This window comes from Centropristis striata, chromosome 15, assembly GCF_030273125.1.
Source record: "Centropristis striata isolate RG_2023a ecotype Rhode Island chromosome 15, C.striata_1.0, whole genome shotgun sequence".
Lineage (NCBI taxonomy): Eukaryota > Metazoa > Chordata > Actinopteri > Perciformes > Serranidae > Centropristis > Centropristis striata.
In genome coordinates, this window is record NC_081531.1 from 25,326,749 (window position 1) to 25,348,956 (window position 22,208).

General features: G+C 41.4%; 1 protein-coding gene across 1 annotated transcript; it reads right to left on the reverse strand.

The window, feature by feature from the left end:
• Positions 1–531: 531 nt before the first annotated feature.
• On the reverse strand, positions 532–21,680 carry fgfr4 (fibroblast growth factor receptor 4). Its single transcript, XM_059351865.1, has 21 exons — positions 21,096–21,680; positions 18,376–18,577; positions 13,430–13,602; positions 13,175–13,325; positions 12,650–12,700; positions 11,255–11,524; positions 10,221–10,310; positions 9,959–10,125; positions 9,593–9,716; positions 7,978–8,168; positions 7,743–7,881; positions 7,438–7,631; positions 7,184–7,329; positions 6,295–6,416; positions 6,100–6,210; positions 5,722–5,912; positions 4,168–4,290; positions 3,659–3,729; positions 2,738–2,875; positions 2,502–2,607; positions 532–1,202 (listed from the first exon to the last, which is right to left on the reverse strand). The coding sequence occupies exons 2-21, from the start codon at positions 18,461–18,463 to the stop codon at positions 1,029–1,031; spliced, it is 2,820 nt and encodes a 939-aa protein (XP_059207848.1). The 5' UTR covers positions 18,464–18,577; positions 21,096–21,680; the 3' UTR covers positions 532–1,028.
• Positions 21,681–22,208: the final 528 nt, after the last annotated feature.

A 22,208-nucleotide genomic window follows, 5' to 3' on the forward strand; every position in this document is an offset into this window, starting at 1 on the left:
TGTCCAACAACTGGAAGTCCCTCTGGTATTTAACCACAAATTGTTCTGCTGGGTTGGAGGTCGAAGCAGTTTACTACAAAATAACAAACGGACAGTTTCATTCCAAAAATGTAAGCCATGTTTTTGGAAAAACTAATTTGAGAGATCACTAGGTTCTAATGTTTCTTCTAAACTGAATATTTTGAAATGAAACCAGAACATAAAGACAGCTGCGACAGGTTTGGCACTTGATTAAATTCCTCTCTCGTCTCCTCCCCTTTCGCCTCCAGTAACCTTCATTTTCGTGTCATTCAGAATAATTTATAAAAGGCAATCGTCTTTCTGTTGTTGATATGTACATACAATATTTTAATATTCTAATATATTCACAGGAAATCATAAATTCAGGCACTTTGATGCCACTACAGCAACTTCTTAGCACAAGAAATCCTGAGATTTAAGACTGTTTTTCTTTTTTTAAATATGCAACACAAAAGTAAAATAATCTTATATAGAGAGATTTATATTTAACAATCAGTTTCTTCTTTTTTATCATAGCAAAATAAATCTTTTTTTATGTTAAAAATGTCTTTATCACCAAGGTTTGTCGCCTTGGTTTGGGTTGTGTGAGGAGATCACTGTCTGTCACCTCTCTTGAGGGAGAGTGGATCGCATTTTGAGGAGTTAAGAGTACCAGGTTTCTTCTTCTGTGGTGTTTAGTGCCGCAGTTTTACAGCTGTTCGTGGGCACAGTGGCAGAGCTGATAGTCCACAGTACCACATGTTGTGTCCTCCACGATGAAATGTTTTTCTTCAAATGTTCACCATGTGATGAAGCCCAGCGGCCTCAGTGCTCCGCGTGCATACATGTGTTTTTATGTGTGTATAAATGCCCAGCTATATCTAAAGGCTTCTTCTGGTGCCATAATGGAGGTCCAGTGGAAAACTTCATGTATATAGACTTTAAGTTAACTTCAGAAATGCAGCGGCGGACCTCCAATATGGCTGCCAGTGGATGTGTTACATGTGTGGGTGCCTTCAGTTGAGAGTTTATCGGAGCGCCGTCTTTATGTCTATCCGGCGCACGTCCTGGTAGCCCAGCAGGCAGGGGTCGGTGGACAAGGCATCGTGGGTAAAAACAGAGTCGTTGTCGGAGGAGCAGGAACTGGACGTGTCCTCACAAGACGGGGAGTACTGCTCGAAGGGGGTCGACAGGTCCAAGTACTGAGGGCAGAGAGAGGGCAGATGTAAGAGAAATGTTGGTGGAAAAGAAACAAATCCACAATCAAATGTTTGTGGTAGAAATGGGCAGTTAACAGTCTGATGCAGATCATTTCACTTTATATATATCAAAAGGTTTTTGATTTAAATGAGGGATTGGATTATGTTGGAAATTAAGCATTTTTAAGGCATTAACTCTTGAAGATTAGGCATTTGTTAGGATGCGTTTCTTTATAATTCTGCATAGCATGCATCCATGAGCTCAGCTTAAACTTATACTTAGGTATGTGTGTATTTGAGGTAGAGCTGCAACAATTATTTGATTAATCGAACAACAATCGATTATTAAATTAATCATCAACTATTTTGGTAATCGAATAATTGGTTTGACCATTTTTTTTAAAGACAATAAGTCCAAATTCTCTGATTTCAGCTTCTTCAATGTGAATATTTCTGGTTTCTTTTGTTCCTTTATGACAATAAACTTAATATCTCTTTGGTTTGTGGACAAAACAAGAGATTTGAGGACGTCATCTTGTGGTTTGGGAAACACTGATTGATATTTTTATACATTTTATTGACCAAACAACTAATCAATTAATCGTTTAAATAATCAACAGATTAATCGATAATGAAAATAATCATTGGCCCTAATTTGAGGAACGAGACTTGTGTCTCCACTGCCCACTGCATTAAGCTATGGCAGGCTGACCATATAAGCTGGTCACACATAAACACATATAATATGTTTTGACAACTTTACCATGTAAGCACAATGTTAAACAACCTTCAATGTACCAGAATGAACTAGCATCATGTCACAACCATTACATAAGAAGTTTCAGTTTCTGTAACCTTTTCATTCATTCTGTATTAAATGTGTATTGAACTCCACTTTTATATCGAGAAAAACGCATCATATCAGCATTTTCTAAACTTTCAAGGTTTTGTACAAACCCTCTTAATTGCTGCTGACAAAGTTTTGCAAAAAATGCATGTAAACTGCATGTAAGACCCAATAAAATCAATCACACAAACAATTGAGGCTGCTGACAATCAATTGCAACAATTTGGACAGCCAAACATGTCATTTTGTTTTTGCTGTGTAGAGATTATTAACTCTGGATTCTGCTCTCTGTGCATTCATTCTCATGTACTGAAGACATCTGGACAGCAGATTGTGTAGGAAAGGATATATGTGTATGTGTGTGTGTGTGTGTGTACATTTCCACAAGCGCATATGTGGGCCTGTGTGTGTGCATTTTACAGGAGGGAGAAGGTGAATGTGTGTTTGAAACCTACCTCGTCAGAGATGGACAGCAGCGCTTTGTCCAGCTCCTCCACCAGCTGTTTGAAGGTCGGCCTCTGGGTGGGAACAGCATGCCAGCACTCACGCATCATCATGTAGCTACGGAGGGAAAAAAAACACAAAGCAAAAATTACTTTTATGATCTAGGAATTCCATGAGAGTTTAGAGCCCCCCTCCAGGCATGTTTTAATAACTCTGCTGTACTTAATATTGTATTAAACATGCTTACAGGTCATGTGTGCAGTTGGAGGGTTTGTCCATGCGGTGTCCCTCCTTCAGCAGCTTGAAAAGCTCCTCAACAGGGATCCCAGGGTACGGTGAGCCACCCAGTGTGAAGATCTCCCACATCAGGACGCCAAACGACCACCTGAGCAAAGACGAAAGGATCAGAACACATTTCCTTTTGTTTACTGCTGTATTACGTGGCTCTACACACAGTCTTACAAAGTCTAACTGCAGTAACTAGGCAAAAGGTAAAACTAAGAAAAACTGCTTTAGAGTTTTTTAACTTGTTATAACCGGCCAGCCAAATGGGTAAATAGTCGGTAAGTGATATGATACTTATTTCTGTATGTACTGATGATGTCATTTTTATGCTCAAAAATCATGATGATGTATTTTACCTTTGACCCCAAAAATGGAGTTACTGCATTCTGGTTTTGCTGCAAAAGGTTCTAATAGTAATGTTGTTGTCTTCTTTCAGCGTTTATATTTTGTTTTTAGTGAATAAACATTGTCAAAATTGATTTTTTTTATGTGTATTTAAAAGTGTTTAACAACTATATTCAAAGATTTGTGTATTTTAGACTTGCTATTATAAAGCAATGCTATATTTTATATACTCATTTTTTTTTACTTGAACACACTTTCCCTTTCAAATAAACTTATAATTTCTATTATTTTTATGTTTAAATTAGTATATATATATATATATCCAAAGCAGACCGTGGCAAGCTTTGGTTTTTAGTTGGATTTTGTAGCTACTGCAATTTTTATATTACTATTTCTCTGAAATAAAGCAAAATTTAAATCTAAAAATTTGTCACAAGATGAAACAGACACAGAGGAGTTCATTTTTAGTTAAAACTCAATTTTAACTGTCTTTGTGATAAGGCACTTCATGGTTTTCTGCAGAGAAGTTTGGACTTACACGTCGCTCTGGTGTGTGTAGACTCTGTCAAACAAAGCTTCTGGTGCCATCCACTTGACTGGCAGCCGTCCCTGCAGAGTAGACATGAACATGTAAGAAACACCACATAAAGTCGCACGCTTTTTCCCTGTCTCACTGTAAAAAGTTTGTTCAGTTTATTACTCTCACAATCCTCCCCCTCCTCTCTCCTTGTCTCCCCTTATTTCTAATTAAGTTTCATTAAGCCCGCTGCCAATCAAAAGGAAACATCAGACATCTGTCCTAAAGGAGTATTAAAGCTGTGAAAGGAACCTGGCTGTGGGGCAGACGTGTTTACCTTTAACAAGCCAAATGTCTTTAAGACATTTAGTTTATTTGATTGGATGATATTAACTTAACATAAAAGCACAAACATTTTAGCTGTGTGAAATGAAAAGGGCAGCAGTAGTTTAGCTGCTCTTACTCTGGAAAGTTAAAAAACGAATAAAAGGGGTGATTGCTGAAAAGATAACGCAACTAACGTCACTCACATTGGTGGTTTTCTTGTAGTAGTCAATCTGGTGGACTCCTCTGGCCAGGCCAAAGTCAGCAATCTTCATCACGTTGTCCTCCGTTACCAGAACATTTCTGGCTGCCAGATCTCTGTGGATGCACTGCAGAGAGAGAAGAGAGAGAATTAAAGACTGAAACAAAACCCTAAAGCGAGCTTAAGGCCAACTGCTGGGTCTCCAGATTAGAAGATTAGCATGAAGTTAAAATGGTCCTCATTAACCCAGACATTGAGTTCATTGATGTTGAATTTTAAAAACCCTCAAAGCAAGAAAATAATACCTTTTTTTACATTTTTATAACTAAAAATCTTAAGAAAAAAGGGGAAAAACGTACAGGCCAAATATTTACTTGCAAAAAGGTTCACTTGATACTATTTTCCACCAAAGATTTTGCATTGAAGCAGGTTAGAGTCTGCGGTGCTGGGATATATTACTTTTGTGTGCATTCAGTCAGGAATAGGAACAATTACACGGGCATCAAAGAGTTAATGCGCTGAGATATTCAATGTCTAATTTGTGAAGTGGACTGAATGTGTTGTCTTTTGTTTTGTTTTGTCACTTTGACAAGTTCACTGTGGACATCAAGCATTATCAAAGCTTTTACAGTTATGAAAAGCTGTTTTGAAGAGACATGTGACACGTTCTTGTCTGTTCCAGGCCGTGGTTTGGCAAGAACGTGTAAAAACATGGAGGTAGAAATGATTCACTGCAGATTTTCTTCCAGAAATTAAAAGACTGCTGAGCGTCAACACAGCTCCCCTTTTTCGTGAATGCTACAAAATTAAAATGTCTCTATATAGAAACCTCTGAGTTTGAAGAAAAAACAAACCCTCTAGGAGGAAAAAAAGAAAGGCAGTGTTTGCCCACATTGAATGGATGTCATTAAGTTTATTTTGGTTTTCATTCGAAATAGACGTGGGATTTGTGGGGACGTGCGAAATGAACCGGTCTTGGTTTGTGGGTCTCCCCATAATGGAGGGTTAGTTTCAGGCTCCTGCATTCTTAGGAGGCCGTAGAGCCCGAAACCTGACGCCTGCACCCGGACGACGGCTCTGCTGCCTGTTTGCTAACAGATTTATGGCCGCGCTAAAAAGGACAAAGCCCTGCGACGGAGGGGACGGACAGATGGATGGAGAAGAGTAAACAGGACTCAAGCTGCAGCAGCTTTCTGCTCAGGAATGCCTGTCAGAGACACCGGCTGGCAGACAAAGAGACGTGTTGATAAGAAACATAGACAGAGTGCATGCTGGGAGAATGAAAGGAATAGAAACATGTGGGGGTGGGGACAAGAGCAAGTGAAAGGAAGAGGGGGAGGCTGGTGCTGTTATCCAACTGAAGGCCAAGTTCCCAAAAAAGTAGTTAGTTAGTCGATTAATCAACCTGGTCTCACAGGAATCCGTGGAATAGCCACGGGATATGACTGTCATTAACTTGCATTGTAGCGAAATCCGTGTCAGTTTCACGGAAATTTCTATTTCACGGATTCCTGTGAGACCAGGTTCCGATTAATCTCCACTTTTAAAAGTGACATACCCTTTTAGAAGCCAGGTACTCCATCCCTCTGGCCACCTGGTAGGCACAGGACAGCAGGTCTTTGAAGGTGAGCTGCTCTTCAGGCACCTTGGTCACATCAAAGGTGTAGTCCATGCCTGGGGGTCTCCGGGCCCGCAGATACTCCCTCAGACTGCCTTTGGAGGCGTACTCCACCAGCACATACAGAGGACCTGAGGGGGAACACACAGACAGGATGAAGGACTGTTTCTATTGTTGTTTTAGCCCGGAGGCTTGGGACCACCATCCGTGAAACACTCCCTAAATTAGTTGAGATTTACACTGACAAAGAGGTTTGGGAGGAGGACTTTGCTTAGGTAGAAATCAAACAACAAATAAAGGTTTCCATCAGATGCTCACCATCCTGTGTGCAGACTCCAAGCAGGTTGATGATGTTCTTGTGTTTGTCCATGACCTTCATCAGCTCCATCTCCGAGATGAGGTCTGCAAGATCTTTGTCTGTGGCATCATCTTTAGGAAACATACACTTTATTTAGAAAACAAAGCACACTCCAGCTGAGATCTAGAGGTATTTTTATGTCATTTCTTTCCTACCTTTGAGCATCTTAACAGCCACAATGGAGGCGGGGTCCGGGGTGTCCTTGTTGATGCCGTAGGCCTCGGCTCGGACCACCTGACCGAAGCAGCCTTCCCCTAGAGGTTTGCCCAGCGTTAAACTAGAGAGAGAAAGTTTGTGAAAATAAGTCAGTCCAAATGAAAACTGTACATATCCATAATTTGGGGCTCTGGTTTCTTAAAACATAGGTTGGGTTGAGCCAAAAATGGGCTGCGGGTTTTTTTCTTTTTAGCTCCCCACATGAGCTGTAACGTTTAAATGAGTACCAGAAGCCAAACTAGTGAAGAAATACTCTCTCACAATAGAAAAAGTTTTTTTGCTTTCAAGTGTTACTTCACCAACAGGTCTGCTGGATCAGACCTTTACATTTTTACATGTTGTAGTGCCATTTTTTGGAGCATTTTAATATGCCATACATCAATACAACCCTTACATCCCACAATTTTAAATACTGTATTTTTAAAATATAGAAATGTCATAGCTGTATCTTGCAAAGTGTAAAATGAAAAAAGTTGCACAAAATCCTTTAAAACCACGGGAAATTGATTTTGAGTGTATTTTTTAATTTACTTGTTGAGATAAAAACTATAACAAAAACTAAAATGCAAATTGTGCACAATTTGCAAAAACGCAGCATGTACATCAAAATAAACTATTAACACGAGTGCAATCAAATCTTTAAGTGTGTAGGGAGTGTATGGTGTCTGGTGTGTGTGGGCTGTGGGTATATAAGTGTTTTTGTGAAAGAGCAAGAGATAAAACAAGAGCAAAAGCACATGGAATGGTGATCTCTCATAAGAATTTCAAGCCGAACTGTAATTTCTTTGAAGATGATGACGAACTGATTCTAACATGCAGATAACTTACTTCTCTCTCGGGAACTCCCATTCTGGGTCGTAAGGCAACTCAAACTCCATGACTCCAGCCAGCATGGGAGAGCAGCTGGACGAGAGGCGAGCCACCCTCATCAGTGACGCACTGGACTTCCCTGACGAGTTAGACTCCACTGAATACTGAATGAAGAGATACAAGAAATATTCAGCTATCGGGAACAGGCAGGAAGGTCCATAAAACCCTTAAATCACTTTCAACTAATCTTCAAAGTGAAGAGAAGATGGTACCTGTCTACGAAGAGGGAACTTGGAGAGCTTCTGGACAGGGAGGGCGTCGAAAGGCTCCCTACTGGGGTGGACCTGCATCCGACACAACACCACGATGACTATGGCCATGATCAGAGCCAGGAAGCCACAGGCGTAGATGATGATGTCAGTGTACTTGGTCTCCATGGTGTCCATAGACACTGCTGCTTCCTCCTCTGTTGGAAGAGGTTCAAAGTTTGTCAGACCTGAGATATCACCTGCTGAATATTTCAAGGCCAATTTAGAGCCACAAAAATCAAGTTTTAGACTTTAGCTTTGTTATTTACCTGAGATGACAGTGAGCCAGGCAGACTGGTGCGCATAACCGATTGAATTTCCAGCCAGACAGGTGTACTCTCCTGCATCCTCCATGGTCACTTTGGACAGGTAGAGCACCTCCACCTCGGACATGTTCAGACTGCCAGTCTGGATTCAGAAAAAGGCATAACATGGTTAGTACACAACAGACATCAAAAGCAGGTTCCAGTAGTTTGTACATAGCATAGCTGGAGTTTGACCCACCTTAAGGACCTGAACGTAGGGCGTCCCATCATCCCCGTATCGGCTGCCGTTCCTTTCAATGTGTTTGAGCCATTGGATGTGAGGCTGGGCGTCACTGTAGACCCTGCAGTGGAACTGGACGTCGCTGCCCACCACTGCTGTGGTGTTGGCTGGCAGACCGGCCTGCAGGATGGGCCTGTGTGGGGAACGCTCTGTATGTGGGAAGACATCAAAAGGAGCGATGAGCTAAGATGAAAGATAGCATTGAGCTCCAGAGAAACCAGTCTGAGCTGAAAGGATTTCGTCCGTCTCACGGCAACAGTTCAAAGGTGATTTGGGGACATGGAGAAGGAGATTTAACTGATCTGTCAAGCTTGGTTTCAGAAATTCCCGTCTCACCAGGAGTCCAAACGCGGGGGAATCATAGGGAGCTGTGACTAAAGACATCCAGATATTTGGCCGTTCAACAGCCGGCAAACATGACTGCTTTGTAAACAAACGTCTAAAAATTCCGGCAGTTGTCACTGTCACATACAATGTGTTTGCATGCTGGCATACAAGAGCAGGAAATGTCATTTCGGGATGGAAATTGGTTCCATTAGTGTGGCTCTTTGTCAGCTGGTCGCCGGGCTCTCTTTGATCTGTGGTTACTCTCGCTCTCTGATCTCGTTAGTTGTCTCGTTAGTCCTCTCCCCCCGTCGACGGGGACGGAAACTGACCCCGCGGTGGACGGACAGCGAACAAATGAACAAACAAACCGCAGCGCTCGTCGATCTCCTGTCACAGGTCAGGTAGAAAACTGGTGTGGACGCCTGACCGTCCACATCCTGCCCAGGCGCCCCACTTATCCCCTCCCTCAGACTGGAGGCTTTTATTTGATGGCATGAAGGGTTGTCTAATAACTTTTGCTATTTTATATATTCATGACTACTCATTGCTAAATTCTAGCCTGGCTAACGCCAGACTAATCACAAATGAGATCTAGTCTGGACACCAGCCATTCATTTCTCCGTAGAGGAGGTGTGGTTTACGATCCTCCGGAGCCGTTTATTGGGCGATACGAATGTCTATCAAAAGCGTCTGTAGGTAGCTCTTAGCCAATCGTATCAGTTATACCAGATGACGTATGAAGAGCGACAGAAATGGATGTTGACCTAGCCAGACTAGCCCATCTCTACTTTGAGACTAAAATGCTGATTTCTGCTTCTGCAACGTTTTTCTGCAGCATGTTCTGGTTCTGGCTGTCTGCTTCTAGTGTCGGTGTGTGTGTGTGTGTGTGTGTGTGTGTCTGTGAGAGAGTGTTGCTTGTTGCTTTGCTTCTCCACTTCTCGTGTTCTGCAAGACTATTTATTTTTACGCCTTATTCCCCCTTATGTCATTCAGCCACATGTTCTTTTAAAATGAACTTTCGCTTTAAACTATTTAAAACAGCTACAGATAGATCGAAAGAGAGTTTTGTGTCTGCTGCAGCCATGTTGGATCCGTAAGAAAACTACAGGCTTCCATCTGTCAAGTAGTACGCGTCATCGTCTTTCGCAGTTCGAAATGAAATCAAGCGCGCAAGGCAGTATGGGTATACCCAGGCTAGCTAAATTCAAGAATTTAACCCAAATCCAGGGCTCCATCCATTTCTTACCCAGGACATCGAGAACGTAGCTGTGAGCGATGGAGCCGTATTTGTTCTCCACCACACAGGTGTAGTTTCCTCTGTCTGAAGGCACCACACTCTCCATTACCAGGCTCCAATGCTGGTGTCTCAGCTAGCCAAAGAAATAAAAGAAAACCATCAGTGAGCTGTACAAATATAATAATAATAAGAATAATAATACATTTTATTTGTAATGCATTAGAGGAAATATCAAAGTGCTAGAGGTTAAAAGCATAACAGTCTAATTATAAAAAGGGATAAAAAAGCTAAAAACAGAAGAAAAAGTATATGACTGAAGACTCTGCTAGATCATCATCTTTATTTCGCCGTCAAAGAATCAGAAATCATCCTCACCTTGATGCCCCCGATGCGGTGATCTCCTCGAAATTCCCGTCCGTTTTTGAGCCAGCGGATGCTGGGCATGGGGCTGCCCATGGCCGGGCAACGAAACTTCACTGTGTTGCCTGCAGGGACAGCATACAGATTCTTCTCCATACGCTGGGGGTAGGTCCAGTAGGGACCTGTAAGGACAAAGAGCAGCCAATGAGCAGTGAGTCAGACTGCTCTGATGAAGCAGAGTTGTACTAATTTGTTGTACTAAACAACAATAACACACCTCTGGAGAAGTAAACCTGGTCATTCTCAACCTCAGCCGACGAGTCCTCCAAGCCATTATCCTCATCATCGTCCCCCGACCCCAGCGAGTCTGGAAAAACAAAGACAATATGAAAAACCACTATACATCAACATTACACCCAAAGAAACTGATTTTGACCCTTAGTAAATGTTCCATATATTATTTAAGCATATTTTAATAGAAATGATGTGTTATTTAACTCCACTTATCAGCTTATTAGCTAATAACTCCACTAATCAGCATTATGACAATCTTATTTTATTTAATTAAATGTAGCTCGAAAAAATTAAGTTCATCCAAATTTCAAGTTTTTTTGTCGGTTTAGACTGTTCATTCCATCCTTATGATTATGGGTGACAGAATCTGAGCAGTGTGTTTCTGCTTTCTTGTGTTGTATTGTTTGTATCATATTAAAGTTGGTGGTCTACACATCTTGTGGTTCTCTGTCATGTCATGATAGCTAAAAAATATTAAATTAGAATCAATTTAATAAAAAAAGGTACAATTTAAACAGTTTAATTGATATGAAAGAGTACAATATATTTTAAAAACATACACATTTTATTTAAGTTCATTTAAAGTGGGTTTCATTGGATTTACTAAGAAAATTTGAGTAAAATGAACTCAAAATAATTGAGAAATAATTACATAATATAATTTTTTAAAATTTACTTAAAATGTATAAGTCCAGTCAACATAATAAAAAATATCTAGATTCAAATAAAATTATTTCGTGCAACCATGTGTCATAATAAAATGATGTTCATTCAACAAAACATTTTGTTGAAAACCCAACCAAATCCCCAAACTTCTTAGATCAACCTTTTGTTGCAAGTCTTTCTTGTACGTCCAATGTACAATTGGTGGGGCGACCTCATAGTCTCAAGCACTGAAACTATAGTTGTTTGTTTCCTTTTTCAGAAAAAAGTATTGCTATCTAGACATTTTGTTGAGTGTAGAAAGGCATTCATTGCAAATCCAACCCAAAGTGACTGATTCATTTCTGTCCCTACCTGCCACAGTGATGGTGAAGTTCCTCACAGGCCCTTTGGTTCCCCGTAGAACACAAACATAAACACCAGAGTCCTCGTATGTTACGTCTGTGATCTCCATGATGGTGCCACGGATCTGGATGCGGGGCGTGGGCAGAACCCGAATGCCCTCCTTGTACCAGTTCACCGCCATACCGGGCCGAGTTCTTGTATCGCAGCGCAGTTTGAGGACGTTCCCCGGCTCCAGCAGGAGATGTTCTGTCGTGTCCTCACTCAGGTCCTCAAGAACATCTGTTGAAACATCAGAACAAGAGTGACTCTCACAAGAGTGACAAAAGTGAAGTTGGGTGCACACCCAACTTCACTTTTTATTTATTATTCACAACTGTAACTATGGGCCTGTTTAAATCTATGATAACCAATAACTCTGCCTTTTACTGTAACTGTTTTTAATGTTTTTGCATGTGTTTTGTATGTGCTGTTTTGTGTGTTCTCTGTACTCTGTTTTGTGTTTTCTCTGTACTCTGTTTTGTGTTTTCTCTGTACTCTCGACATCATTGCAAATGAGGGGTTGCCCTCAATGATTCCTCAAGAAAATAAATAAAGGATAAATGAAATGAAAAATATTCATTTTCACTTTTTATTTCTTTATCATTTATTGGCCACTCAGGCCAGTCAGCAGGTTATTTCTTCATCTCCACACAAAAGCACGTAGCGTCCCCTCAGCTATGACCTTCAACACTTCAACCCTATTATCTCCTATCCTCACACACACACACACACACACACACACACACACACACAATGAAATTACCATGGAGACCAGGAGGCCTGACCCCCCCAACCCCCCCTCCCTCTTCTCTTCATCTTTTTGTTCCCCTCTGGATTATTGTGGGACTGAGAGCAATGTCACTAACACTGCAAACTCCCTCCCAAAAAAAAAGAGGAAAAGAAAAGAAAAGGAGGAGGAAGAAGAGAAGCTGAAGCTAATGAACATGTTGCAGCGTGACAGTGGACGGAGAGTAAATCTGAGGGGCGGTGAAGGTTCACTGGAGATCTAAGTGAGCGGCTAAAGGAGAGAGGTTTATTCCAGTCTGGGGAGGAGGTGGAGGCGTCCACACACATGGCCGCCATACCATCTCCAACTGTCTGTGCTGTTATTTCTGGGTTTATGGAGTTATTCTTTCCACCAGTGTAAACATAAGCTCCTGGAAGAAACTGCACTCAGAAGAGAACTGTATCTATAATTTTATGATTCTACTGCTGGCTAGTGTGCCCTCTGAAGGGCTTGTGCTGACTCCAAGGAGGAACATGAGTAACCAGGCTGCCATTGTAATTAAGAATTTGTTCTTAATGACCTGCCTGGTTAAATAAAGGTGAATGAATGAATGAACTCCAGTGAGAATGTGAAGTTACCTGATGGGATGTCAGCAGCACTCAGCTCCACAGTCTGAGAAATTATGGTACCTGCAGAAGAGGAGAGTCGAGGTCAGAGAATAATTTCATACTTGGTCTTGATGGAAGCTAAGTTGTTGTATAATTGGACAAAAAAGTTACACCAGGCTCTTTGGATGAAGCTGGCACATAAAGTAAAGAACCTGGTCTCACAGGAATCCGTGAAATAGCCACGGATTCGCTTAACTCAAAATCCGTGGAATAGCCACGGAATCACTCAAATTTCCGTGAAACTGACACGGATTTCGTTACAATGCAAGTTAATGAAACGCATATCCCGTGGCTTGAAATAAGTATTTTTGGACTTATTTTAAGACATCATTGGTTTTTCCAGTACCTAGATATTTTTACTTAAAGAATTCTCATACAGAAAAATGTACTTACTGCACCCGCAGATAATTTTACTTGTTTCAAGCATGTATTTGCTTAATTCTAGTTATTTATTTCTCATTTTTTGTCAGTTGGTTTTTGCAGTGTGTGTCTCACCAGGCAGGACCTCCAGCCACGCTGACTGCATGGCTTGTAGCGTCTGTCCTGCGTGGGTGCTCTCAGCCATGCAGATGTACTCTCCTGCATCCTCCAGAGTGATGTTGGACAGATGCAAAGTGTTCACCTTGGACGCGTTGCTCTGCAGGGCCTGCAGGGAGGAGAGATCATTTTACCTTCTTCGATGAATACCTGATATGATGAGGACAGGATTGAAACATGATAAAATGTTTGTCGTATCTGATCTGTTCTCACCGTCAGAGCCCTGAGGCGAGGCATTCCCCCCTCGCTGACCTCCGTCTTCAGCCACTGCACCTTGGTGGACGCTGGCCGGTGAACTTTACACACCAGCTTGGCCTGACCACCCACCACTCCTGTGGTGTTTTCTGGGTAACCTGGCAAGATCAGAGGCCTGGGGACCCGGAGATCTGGATGACAAAAACAGGGAAGATAGAAAATTGTTATGATATTGTGGAGATTTTTCACTTCCTCAAGGAATTTCAAGGTGAGAGTCATTTTTGGTTGCCTTTAACCCATAAGAAAAGGAAAATTATGGGGGGATATAGCATAGACCAAGTGGACCTTATGATATATCTTATTTTTAAATGAATAAACTAGACACCTTTTCTGCTTACAGAAACACAAATTTGCCTTTTTCTTTGCATCTCCACCACATATATCAAAATTGTGACTTTAATAGTGCTGTTAGACAACAAATTCCATTTCAGATTTGTTTTTAAGTAACAAAATAATAATAAATCAAGAATAAATAAATATAAATAACACTGCCTTATTGGACGGCTTCTCAACAAGCTACTGTAGCTTTAGAACACTAGAAAACACACTTATGTACTTCAGAAAACATACATGAACATTACTAGAACATTTAAAATGTTTGTGACACCCATGTCACCGTGGGTTCTTATGGGTTAAAGGGATAATTTGTATTTCTTGGATTAAGAAGCAGCTGAATGATGCATTGCTTAAGATCCTGAGGATCCTTTTCCTCTGGATGATTTTCATTTATACCTAAAATACCAGATTCCTTTGCTACAAACCTTCCTGCTCTTAACGCCCTCTGAGTGAACAAGATGGTCAAAACACATCCTAGTGGTTTCAGTTTACCTCTGAAAGCTCCGGCAACAGAAGTACACCATGTTTCTAAACAGCCGCCGTCATTTAATGCGACCAGGAGCTGGTGATAGAGTGCCCTGATAACCCGGCTACTATCGTGTCACCATCAGCCACAGTGCCATCCATTCACTGGGTCACTCGCCCATTTATGTGCTCGCCCACTCACTTGTTGGAGCATATGTGCGCCCTGGCCGGGGACCTCACTTACTGCTCAGTCACTCAGAACGAGCAATTTTCCGGGGCAATTTTCTGTCTGATTGCTTCCTGCGAGCGCTTAGTGAAAAGGCAATCTGTTCCCTTGTCAGGAGTGAAGTGCTGCCAGAGTGCATGTGGAGGTAAAGCTTTCAGGAGCAAACACACACTACAAGCTTGTACGTGGAAAATCAGAAACGCTGATTGGTCAAATTTAAAGGACCTTGATGGCTAACTCCAATATTAAGAATAAGAGAGCCCAACAAGCCATATTCATCTAATGGAGCGAACACAATAAATCACAGAGATGAACACACACACACACACACTAACAGCCGTGCTAATGAACTTGCAGAGACAGGGACGGTGCCCCGGAGTTGAACTCGCGGCAAAGTGTGAATTGTCACCCAGAGGCGAGGGGGCAAACAAAACACAACACAACACAAACAAACCGCTCGGCTGGTGCGAGCCAGCTATCAGCCAGCCGGCCGGCTGGGCTGGCAGAGCGGAGCCCTCTGTGGAAACCAGTTGGGACAATGAGGAGTCTCATGGCCTGACCCGGGGACACAGCAGCCGGTTTTATAACCGCACGGCTGCAGGACATGTGAACATCACCCAGCTTTGATGCTGATGCTGGAGAATCAGCCACTCAGCTTTATTTCTAAGGAGCTGGCTTCATTTCAAGCCCCTTATCACTATTAAAAGGAAGTACATTACAATAACACACTATTGAAAATACACTTTAAATTTGAGGACTTTTTAAAGTGTTTCGTGGTGGAAACTACACTGTTAACTGTATTAACTTTTAATATTTTAGCACTTTCATTGCAACCTTGCCATACTTCATCTCAGTGGCGGTTCTACACAGGGGCCTACAGGGGCCATTGCCCCTGTGAAGAAGCCCTTGGCCCCTGCTGTGGCCCCTGTGTCAAATTAATGATAAAATGATCAATTTGTAAAGATGAGAGACGGAACAATTCTGACCTATTTTTTGTTCAAACAATATCTCATTGTACACAAAAGGAACCCAGAATGTGTACATTGTATAATAGTTTAATTGTGCAATAAAAGCTTGTGTATATATAAAAAAAGATCATTCTCACTGTACTGCACTTTCAAATTAAAAAAAGGAATTGTGCACAAAAATGAGAAATGTCATTGTCGTACAAAAATAGTTGGAAAGTCTCATTGTTTCAATCAATTTGTTTGTATCTTCCAAATATACTTAAATGAGATTTTTAAATAAGCTAAAATAAAGGTTTTGAATGCTTAAATATCATCTTTGCTGTTTTTAATGTGCCCCCCTGTTTAAACACTGGCCCCTGCTTGGCCCCCACAGTAAAACTGGTCTGTAATTTCCCAGCTTGGGATAAATAAAGTATATCTATCTATCTATCTAGAACAGCCACTGCTTTTTCTTATTTATGGTTTTATCTCATGTATCTTAGCTCACAGACGTGCCTGTAAAGTACAATGAATGGCTATTCTGTTTTATTTTGCAGGAAATGTTTTTTTCAGTCTCACATAAAAAATAAAAAACAGCCAAGGATTTAAGTTTCCAACCATTCTGTAAACATTGTCTTAGTACATTTCTAGCTTTTAAATCCACGTTGGTGGAACTATGAAGAGCAGCCAAAGAATCCAGACAAAAGCTATACTCAGAGTTTTCTATAGTCTGTAATGATGTGGCTGACAACATGACTGAAATAAGTTTTTTCCGGGGGGAGGGGAGAAAAAACATTGGAAAATTCAGATCCCTGCGTTTAGCAGCATGTGGTTAGTAACATTAGATGTATAATTATATTTAGCATCATGGCAGAAAACGCCTAGGGGGCTGAGGATACTTTAAAAAGATATTTTCCTTGTTTTTTATTCTAGATTTGAGCTATTCTCTTGGTGTCGGACACAGAGAGACTAAATCAGAGGGACCCTGTCAGGAGGCTCTGATCCCTCGCCACCTCTCCTCAGCTGGACTCTTCTTTACAGAGGTGGGGGTCTCTTTTCACTTTTTTAACTGACATCAAGGGAGAGTTTATCTTTTTCTTTTTGATGCCACCTCTCCTGTCAGTTCTTATAATCTTCTTTCTTCACACTTTTCACTTTGAGGCTTGTCTCTTATCTAAAGAGTGACGGCAAAGAGCAAACTTAAATTGTTAAATTACATTCTGAGAATTATAATCAATTATTCGGTCTGAAATTTTAACTGATAGGACTTTCCCCAGAAAACAAGGACCCTTTTAAGGAACTGATTGCATTTCAGCTGCAGGGATCAGAGTCAAAATTTAATTCTGGGGACATTATTTTATCTCCAAAAAGTTGATGATCGATGGGTCATACTTTCCAAAAGGTGTCAGTGGACTGATTTGTCTCAACTTAGCAGGTCTTAAACACAGACCATAATGAACTGAAGTACCTTAACTGAACTTTAACTGATAATTGTAGAACAGCTGTAGAGAACTGAGACACATTTCTTCCGTTTGATTTGAGTTAATTCTTGCAGTCACTCAAAACTGTTTGCAACTCCAACATAAAAGTTGTGATTCTGCCTCCACAGGTGCAACCTGCATGTTTTAACAACCTAAAGATCTTTGTATCATCAATCCTGGCTCCACTCATCAATCTTATGAATAAACCTGAGAGGGGTTTTTTTCTGCACATTGTCGTCTGAACCAGCAAGCCCCGGCTGGCCTTGCGGGGCCCTGAAGTACAAAGTGGGGGCCACAGAGACAGAGAAGAGACAGCTTCTGTTCTCGATGCCTCTGGGGCAACAACCCATTTTGTCTTTCATCAACCTACAGAAAAATGTCACCTGGTCCATAAATGTGACTTAAAAACATCTTCACACAAATGAGAAACAACTGATTTTCTACTGATTACCACTCAGTAGAAACATTTTAAACGGAGCTGCAATGGCTGACTTATTGCATTGACTTCTGTTTGTAAAGCATGAATGAAAAAGGCCCTGCACCCCTCCTCATCCTCTACAGCTGGCACACAGCCAGGCAGATTTACACTTCCGAGCCCTGGGGCCTAGGACGGATCAGGTAGCTTCGTTTACGGCAGCAAAAATACTGAGAGCTTTTTTTTTTCCTCTCTCCAAGACTCGACTGCAGCCTCTGTCATTTTTCCTGTCACCTTGACTTCCTCTGTGGTCATAGCTGCCAAGAAACTGACGCTTTCTAAGAAGGGAAAGTGTGCTGATCGAAACCTTTACAGATTCATTCACACTGTCTACGTTTAGACACTTTTTCTGACTAAACTGTGTTACGATCTGACCTTTCAGACACACGCTTTATGTGGCCCAAACCCCCAAAAGTAAGGAAGGGAACCAACTGTCAAGCATCTTAACCCTTAATAAGGCACTCATTTAAATACTTGCAAATTCCAAATTTCAAGCCTAGAGAATATTGGAGGATATTACATACAGCCAGAATGTGTAAAAAAACATACAGACCCGGGGGAGGGGGGTAATATTTTGAGAAATAAGTTTACAAGATTAAAGTGGCAAATCTAAAAAATAATGTGCAGATTTATGAGATTTAAAGTGGTGAATCTGCAAGAAAAAAGTTGCTTTCCCCCCCACTTTTTTCTCGTAAATCTGTGACTTTTTTCACGCAGATTTGCCACTTTAAATCTCTTAAATCTGCAACTTTTTTCTTGTAGATTTGCCACTTTAATCTAGTAATTTAACTTTTTTCTCGAAATATTACTATTAATATTGCTGATTAGCTGGAAGAAATCCATGTAGTTCTACAACCAAACAGAGAGATGGGGACCCCATTTTGGTACCTACTGAAGTTGCCCGATAAAGGGTTAAAATGATGTGATATGTTTCAGGCATCATCACTTACAGAAAAAAACAGATCATGTCTTACCTTTAGTCCTTCCTTCATCCAAAGCCCTGGCTGACACTCTGTGCATCAAACAGAGTAGCAGAATGCAGAGTGTGCAGATCCTCGCCATCTTTTTGTGTGTCTTTTGGTTAAAAGGTAGAAATGTAAGCCTGGAGTTGGCCTTACACTCCGGCCCCTGGCATTGGAAACTTCAGAAAACCCACAAAGTCTCTAAATCTGGACCCTGTAGACACAAACAAACACAATGGGAGAGGGTTATTTGCTGATCAGACTTGCTGTCTGGAGAGCAGAACAAACTTCTCTGCTCCGTTTTAAACCAGGTGGCAAAAAAACACAAACAATTAGTTAAAGACTGTTGTTGTCAGAGAGTGTTGTGACTGTGAGCAGCTGTATTCTTAACCAGATGTCCTCCTGACTGTCCTGCTCGTCTGCCTTACATTGTCCAGGCTCTCCTGTGTCATGAATAAGGAGCAGGGCTGTTAGCGCCTGTTGTTTGTCAGTGGACGGCCCGGCTCGGTTTGCACCGGGATAATGGGCCCTCTCTGGGAAAAAACACTTGAAACTTGCCAGGAAGCTGCAGGATGTGAAGGAGCAGCAGAGACTCGACTGGCAGTTGATGAGACTTCAGGTGAAACAGGTGACTCTGACTCTGGCATCTTCAAATCTGAGCACTAACATTATAATTCTGAAGGATCACTGCACAATGAGGAAAATATGTCATAACTTTGCTGAACTTTGCCATATTATCTGTTCTGCCTTTCTGCAGAGGCACCAGATAGTTACAATTAAAAGTGTCGCTTTCTGTTTGTACTCTCACTCAAATGACTCAAAAATTGTAATGAATAATTAAAAAAACATAGATAAAAACTTGAGAGCTTTTGAGAGGAAAATCACTGCTTTCTTAAACAAATTATTTAATAAAAAAAATAATAAAATTATACATACAGTATATTATATCAAATTATATTTTATGATATTATGAGTTCCTATCTAGTCCATAATTGTCAGAAAATAGTCAAATAAATGCCCATCACAGTGTCCAGAAGCCCCTCAGCTGTTCTACTTCTGTCTCACCAACTATCAAAACCCCCAATATTTGTATTTAATATTAAGGAAGACAAAGACAAACACTTGATTTCTCACAATAATGAAGTTAGAACCAAGACATGGGTAAATTTTTACATTTTTGCCAGAAAAAAACCCTCAAAATCCTTTTCTATTTCAGCTCTAACAAATATCAAATTATATTTTATGATATTATGAGTTCCTATCTAGTCCATAATTGTCAGAAAATAGTCAAATAAATGCCCATCACAGTGTCCAGAAGCCCCTCAGCTGTTCTACTTCTGTCTCACCAACTATCAAAACCCCCAATATTTGTATTTAATATTAAGGAAGACAAAGACAAACACTTGATTTCTCACAATAATGAAGTTAGAACCAAGACATGGGTAAATTTTTACATTTTTGCCAGAAAAAAACCCTCAAAATCCTTTTCTATTTCAGCTCTAACACCACTCAGACTTTTAAACTTCACAAAACATTCTCCACTGCTGCAACGCATCAATGTTTAGTTTCCCAAATAAAATATTAAAAGCAAAAATAATATGCAAACTTCCAAATTCCACAAATGTGCACCTTTTAAAAAAGCTCCACGATGCATCGAATACCTCAAAATATGATTCCACTCTTGTTAGTGCTGAAAATGTTACAATAAAACACTACATAAGTACAGAAATGCTTACATTAACACATTCTGCACACAAACTGTAAACTCCAGCAGCCTACAACAAGAACACTAAAGGAATAATGCAGTGATTTTTCTGCTGCGAGTCGGGCCAACTGCGCACAGGCGCCAGACCCTGGTGCGTGCGCTCCATGCATGCAGGCCGCGCCCACACACACACGTACACACACACACACACACACACACACACACACACACACACGCACACACACACACACACACACAAACCGTTTAAAGAACCAGCCTGCTGAATGAAACGTATTCTTTCTCAATTAAGGATTGGAAAAAAAGTTTTTCCTCCGCTGGCACGCTGCTGTTGCAAGCAAAACACTTGTACTGTATTCTGCTTTTCAGCCCTGGAACACTTTGAATGTGCTGCATCTATATGTCGCATAAATCACACTTAATAAATCCGTCATATGCACTGTTAACATTTACATTAGACGTGTTACTATTTGTGTTGCAGTGCTGTCAGTCAAAGAGTTTGATCAAGTCATTCTGAGATCAATAAAAGATTTTTCATTTAAAAAGTCGCAGAAAATAATGTTTTCTTGCAGATGTGTCTCATTGGGACTGTCACCATGCATGGCGTGAATGTATTAACTTGATGAAAACGTAATTAAAAGTGTCAGTTTTAACACTTCAGCGTGGCGGATTTGTGATGTGACAGGGTTCAAACTCCGCTCTGAGAAAAATAGTCCGTGTGGAAGGTTCAATGTCTACTAACTTGTTTGGCTTTGCGTTGCAAAACAACCTCACCTCAATATGAATGCTACAGTTTCTTTCCTAAGTCCCTGTTTAAAATGACAAAACGTGGATTTACAATGCAAATGATCCTGGTCCCATGAGAACCAGTGCTTCTGTCTTACTCCAAGATCTGTTCTCTGTTTTATGAAAACGATTGAAAAAGTACAGTGAACTCAGTCTAATATCGAGATTTGAGACTTGTGGACCAACTTTGCGCCGCTGGAATGAATGAAACAACAGCACATACCTTTTCTACCGGTGTGTCCGCGCAGGGATGACTGGCACCAGGGGGGAAATCACTCCTTGTCCCGGTCGATATGACTCAATATTGAAATCCTCATTTGGAGCTGTGGTGTCGCCGCTGTATCCTTTCCAAAAAGCAGTCTGTGAGCGGCTCTTTAGTGCTGTGTATCCGACTGAAAAACAAGTCGAGCTTATAAATCCATCAAAAACAGCCCCCTGAAACATGAACGACAGCTGTCGGGCTCTGCTGGTGACCGGGGGAAGGAGCTGCGATCCCTCCTGGGCAAAGTCCACCGCGGCTCAGAGGGCTAAATCCACGAAGAGGAAGAAAACCAAACACGGAGCGAGGTGAAAACGTTTGAAAAGATCCCTTTGTGGCGACAGAAAGAGAATGATAGTGTGATCAATAAATAAAACGTGTCCTCTTGGTTGATCTGAGGTCTTTACGCGCGTCTTTACGCAGCGCTTCTGTGAGCTCTCCGCTGCTGTGTGAGTGTATCCAGCTCAGATCGGAGCTCAAGTCTCGTCGGTCCGTTTCTCTGCTACTCAAGAGAGAGACTGCGTCGTCCACCAACACTCTGCTGCTCTCCGGACGGCAGTCACAACAACAATGGTCCGAGAGAGCGGCCAGGAGAGCAGGAGGAGGAGGAGGGAGGGCGCAGAGGGACGAGGGGGGGGGAGAGAGAAAGAGGGGAGGGGGGGCGCTTCTGTTACCCCCACACTAAATAACAGCCCCCCCATCCCTCCACAAAGCTGGCAAATAAACCCCTCAGCCTCTCCCTTCTCTCCACAGGGCACAGCTCGCTCACACAACTAACCTAACGCTTTTTTATTTTGTGCGCAAAATCCACATTTTAAATCGTCTCCTTCAGCCACCAAGCACGTGCCAAATGAAGCACATAAATCACCTTTTCCCTTGGCTCATAATTTATTGCGGGTTAATTGTCCTTTATGCAAACAGAGCATTACGGGGTCTTTTAGTGAGTGAATGTTGTGAATGTTTTAATTGCATCAGTAAAAGAACAGGAGTAATCCCATTAGCTGCAGCACAGAATCAAGATCAGCCCTGTTTGAATTTATCAGCTTAACACTACAAGCCACAAAAAAGGAATATGAA

What these genes read in the sequence shown, in the direction of transcription:
- fgfr4 (XM_059351865.1), bottom strand. Translation starts at nt 18,463, where the DNA reads ATGGCGAGGATCTGCACACTCTGCATTCTGCTACTCTGTTTGATGCAC. An exon ending in CTCGCCTCAGGGCTCTGACG is followed by an intron (nt 13,326 to 13,429) that starts GTGAGAACAGAT and finishes TCCTCCCTGCAG; the next exon opens with GCCCTGCAGAGCAACGCGTC. An exon ending in TCCAACTGCACACATGACCT is followed by an intron (nt 2,608 to 2,737) that starts GTAAGCATGTTT and finishes TTCCCTCCGTAG; the next exon opens with CTACATGATGATGCGTGAGT.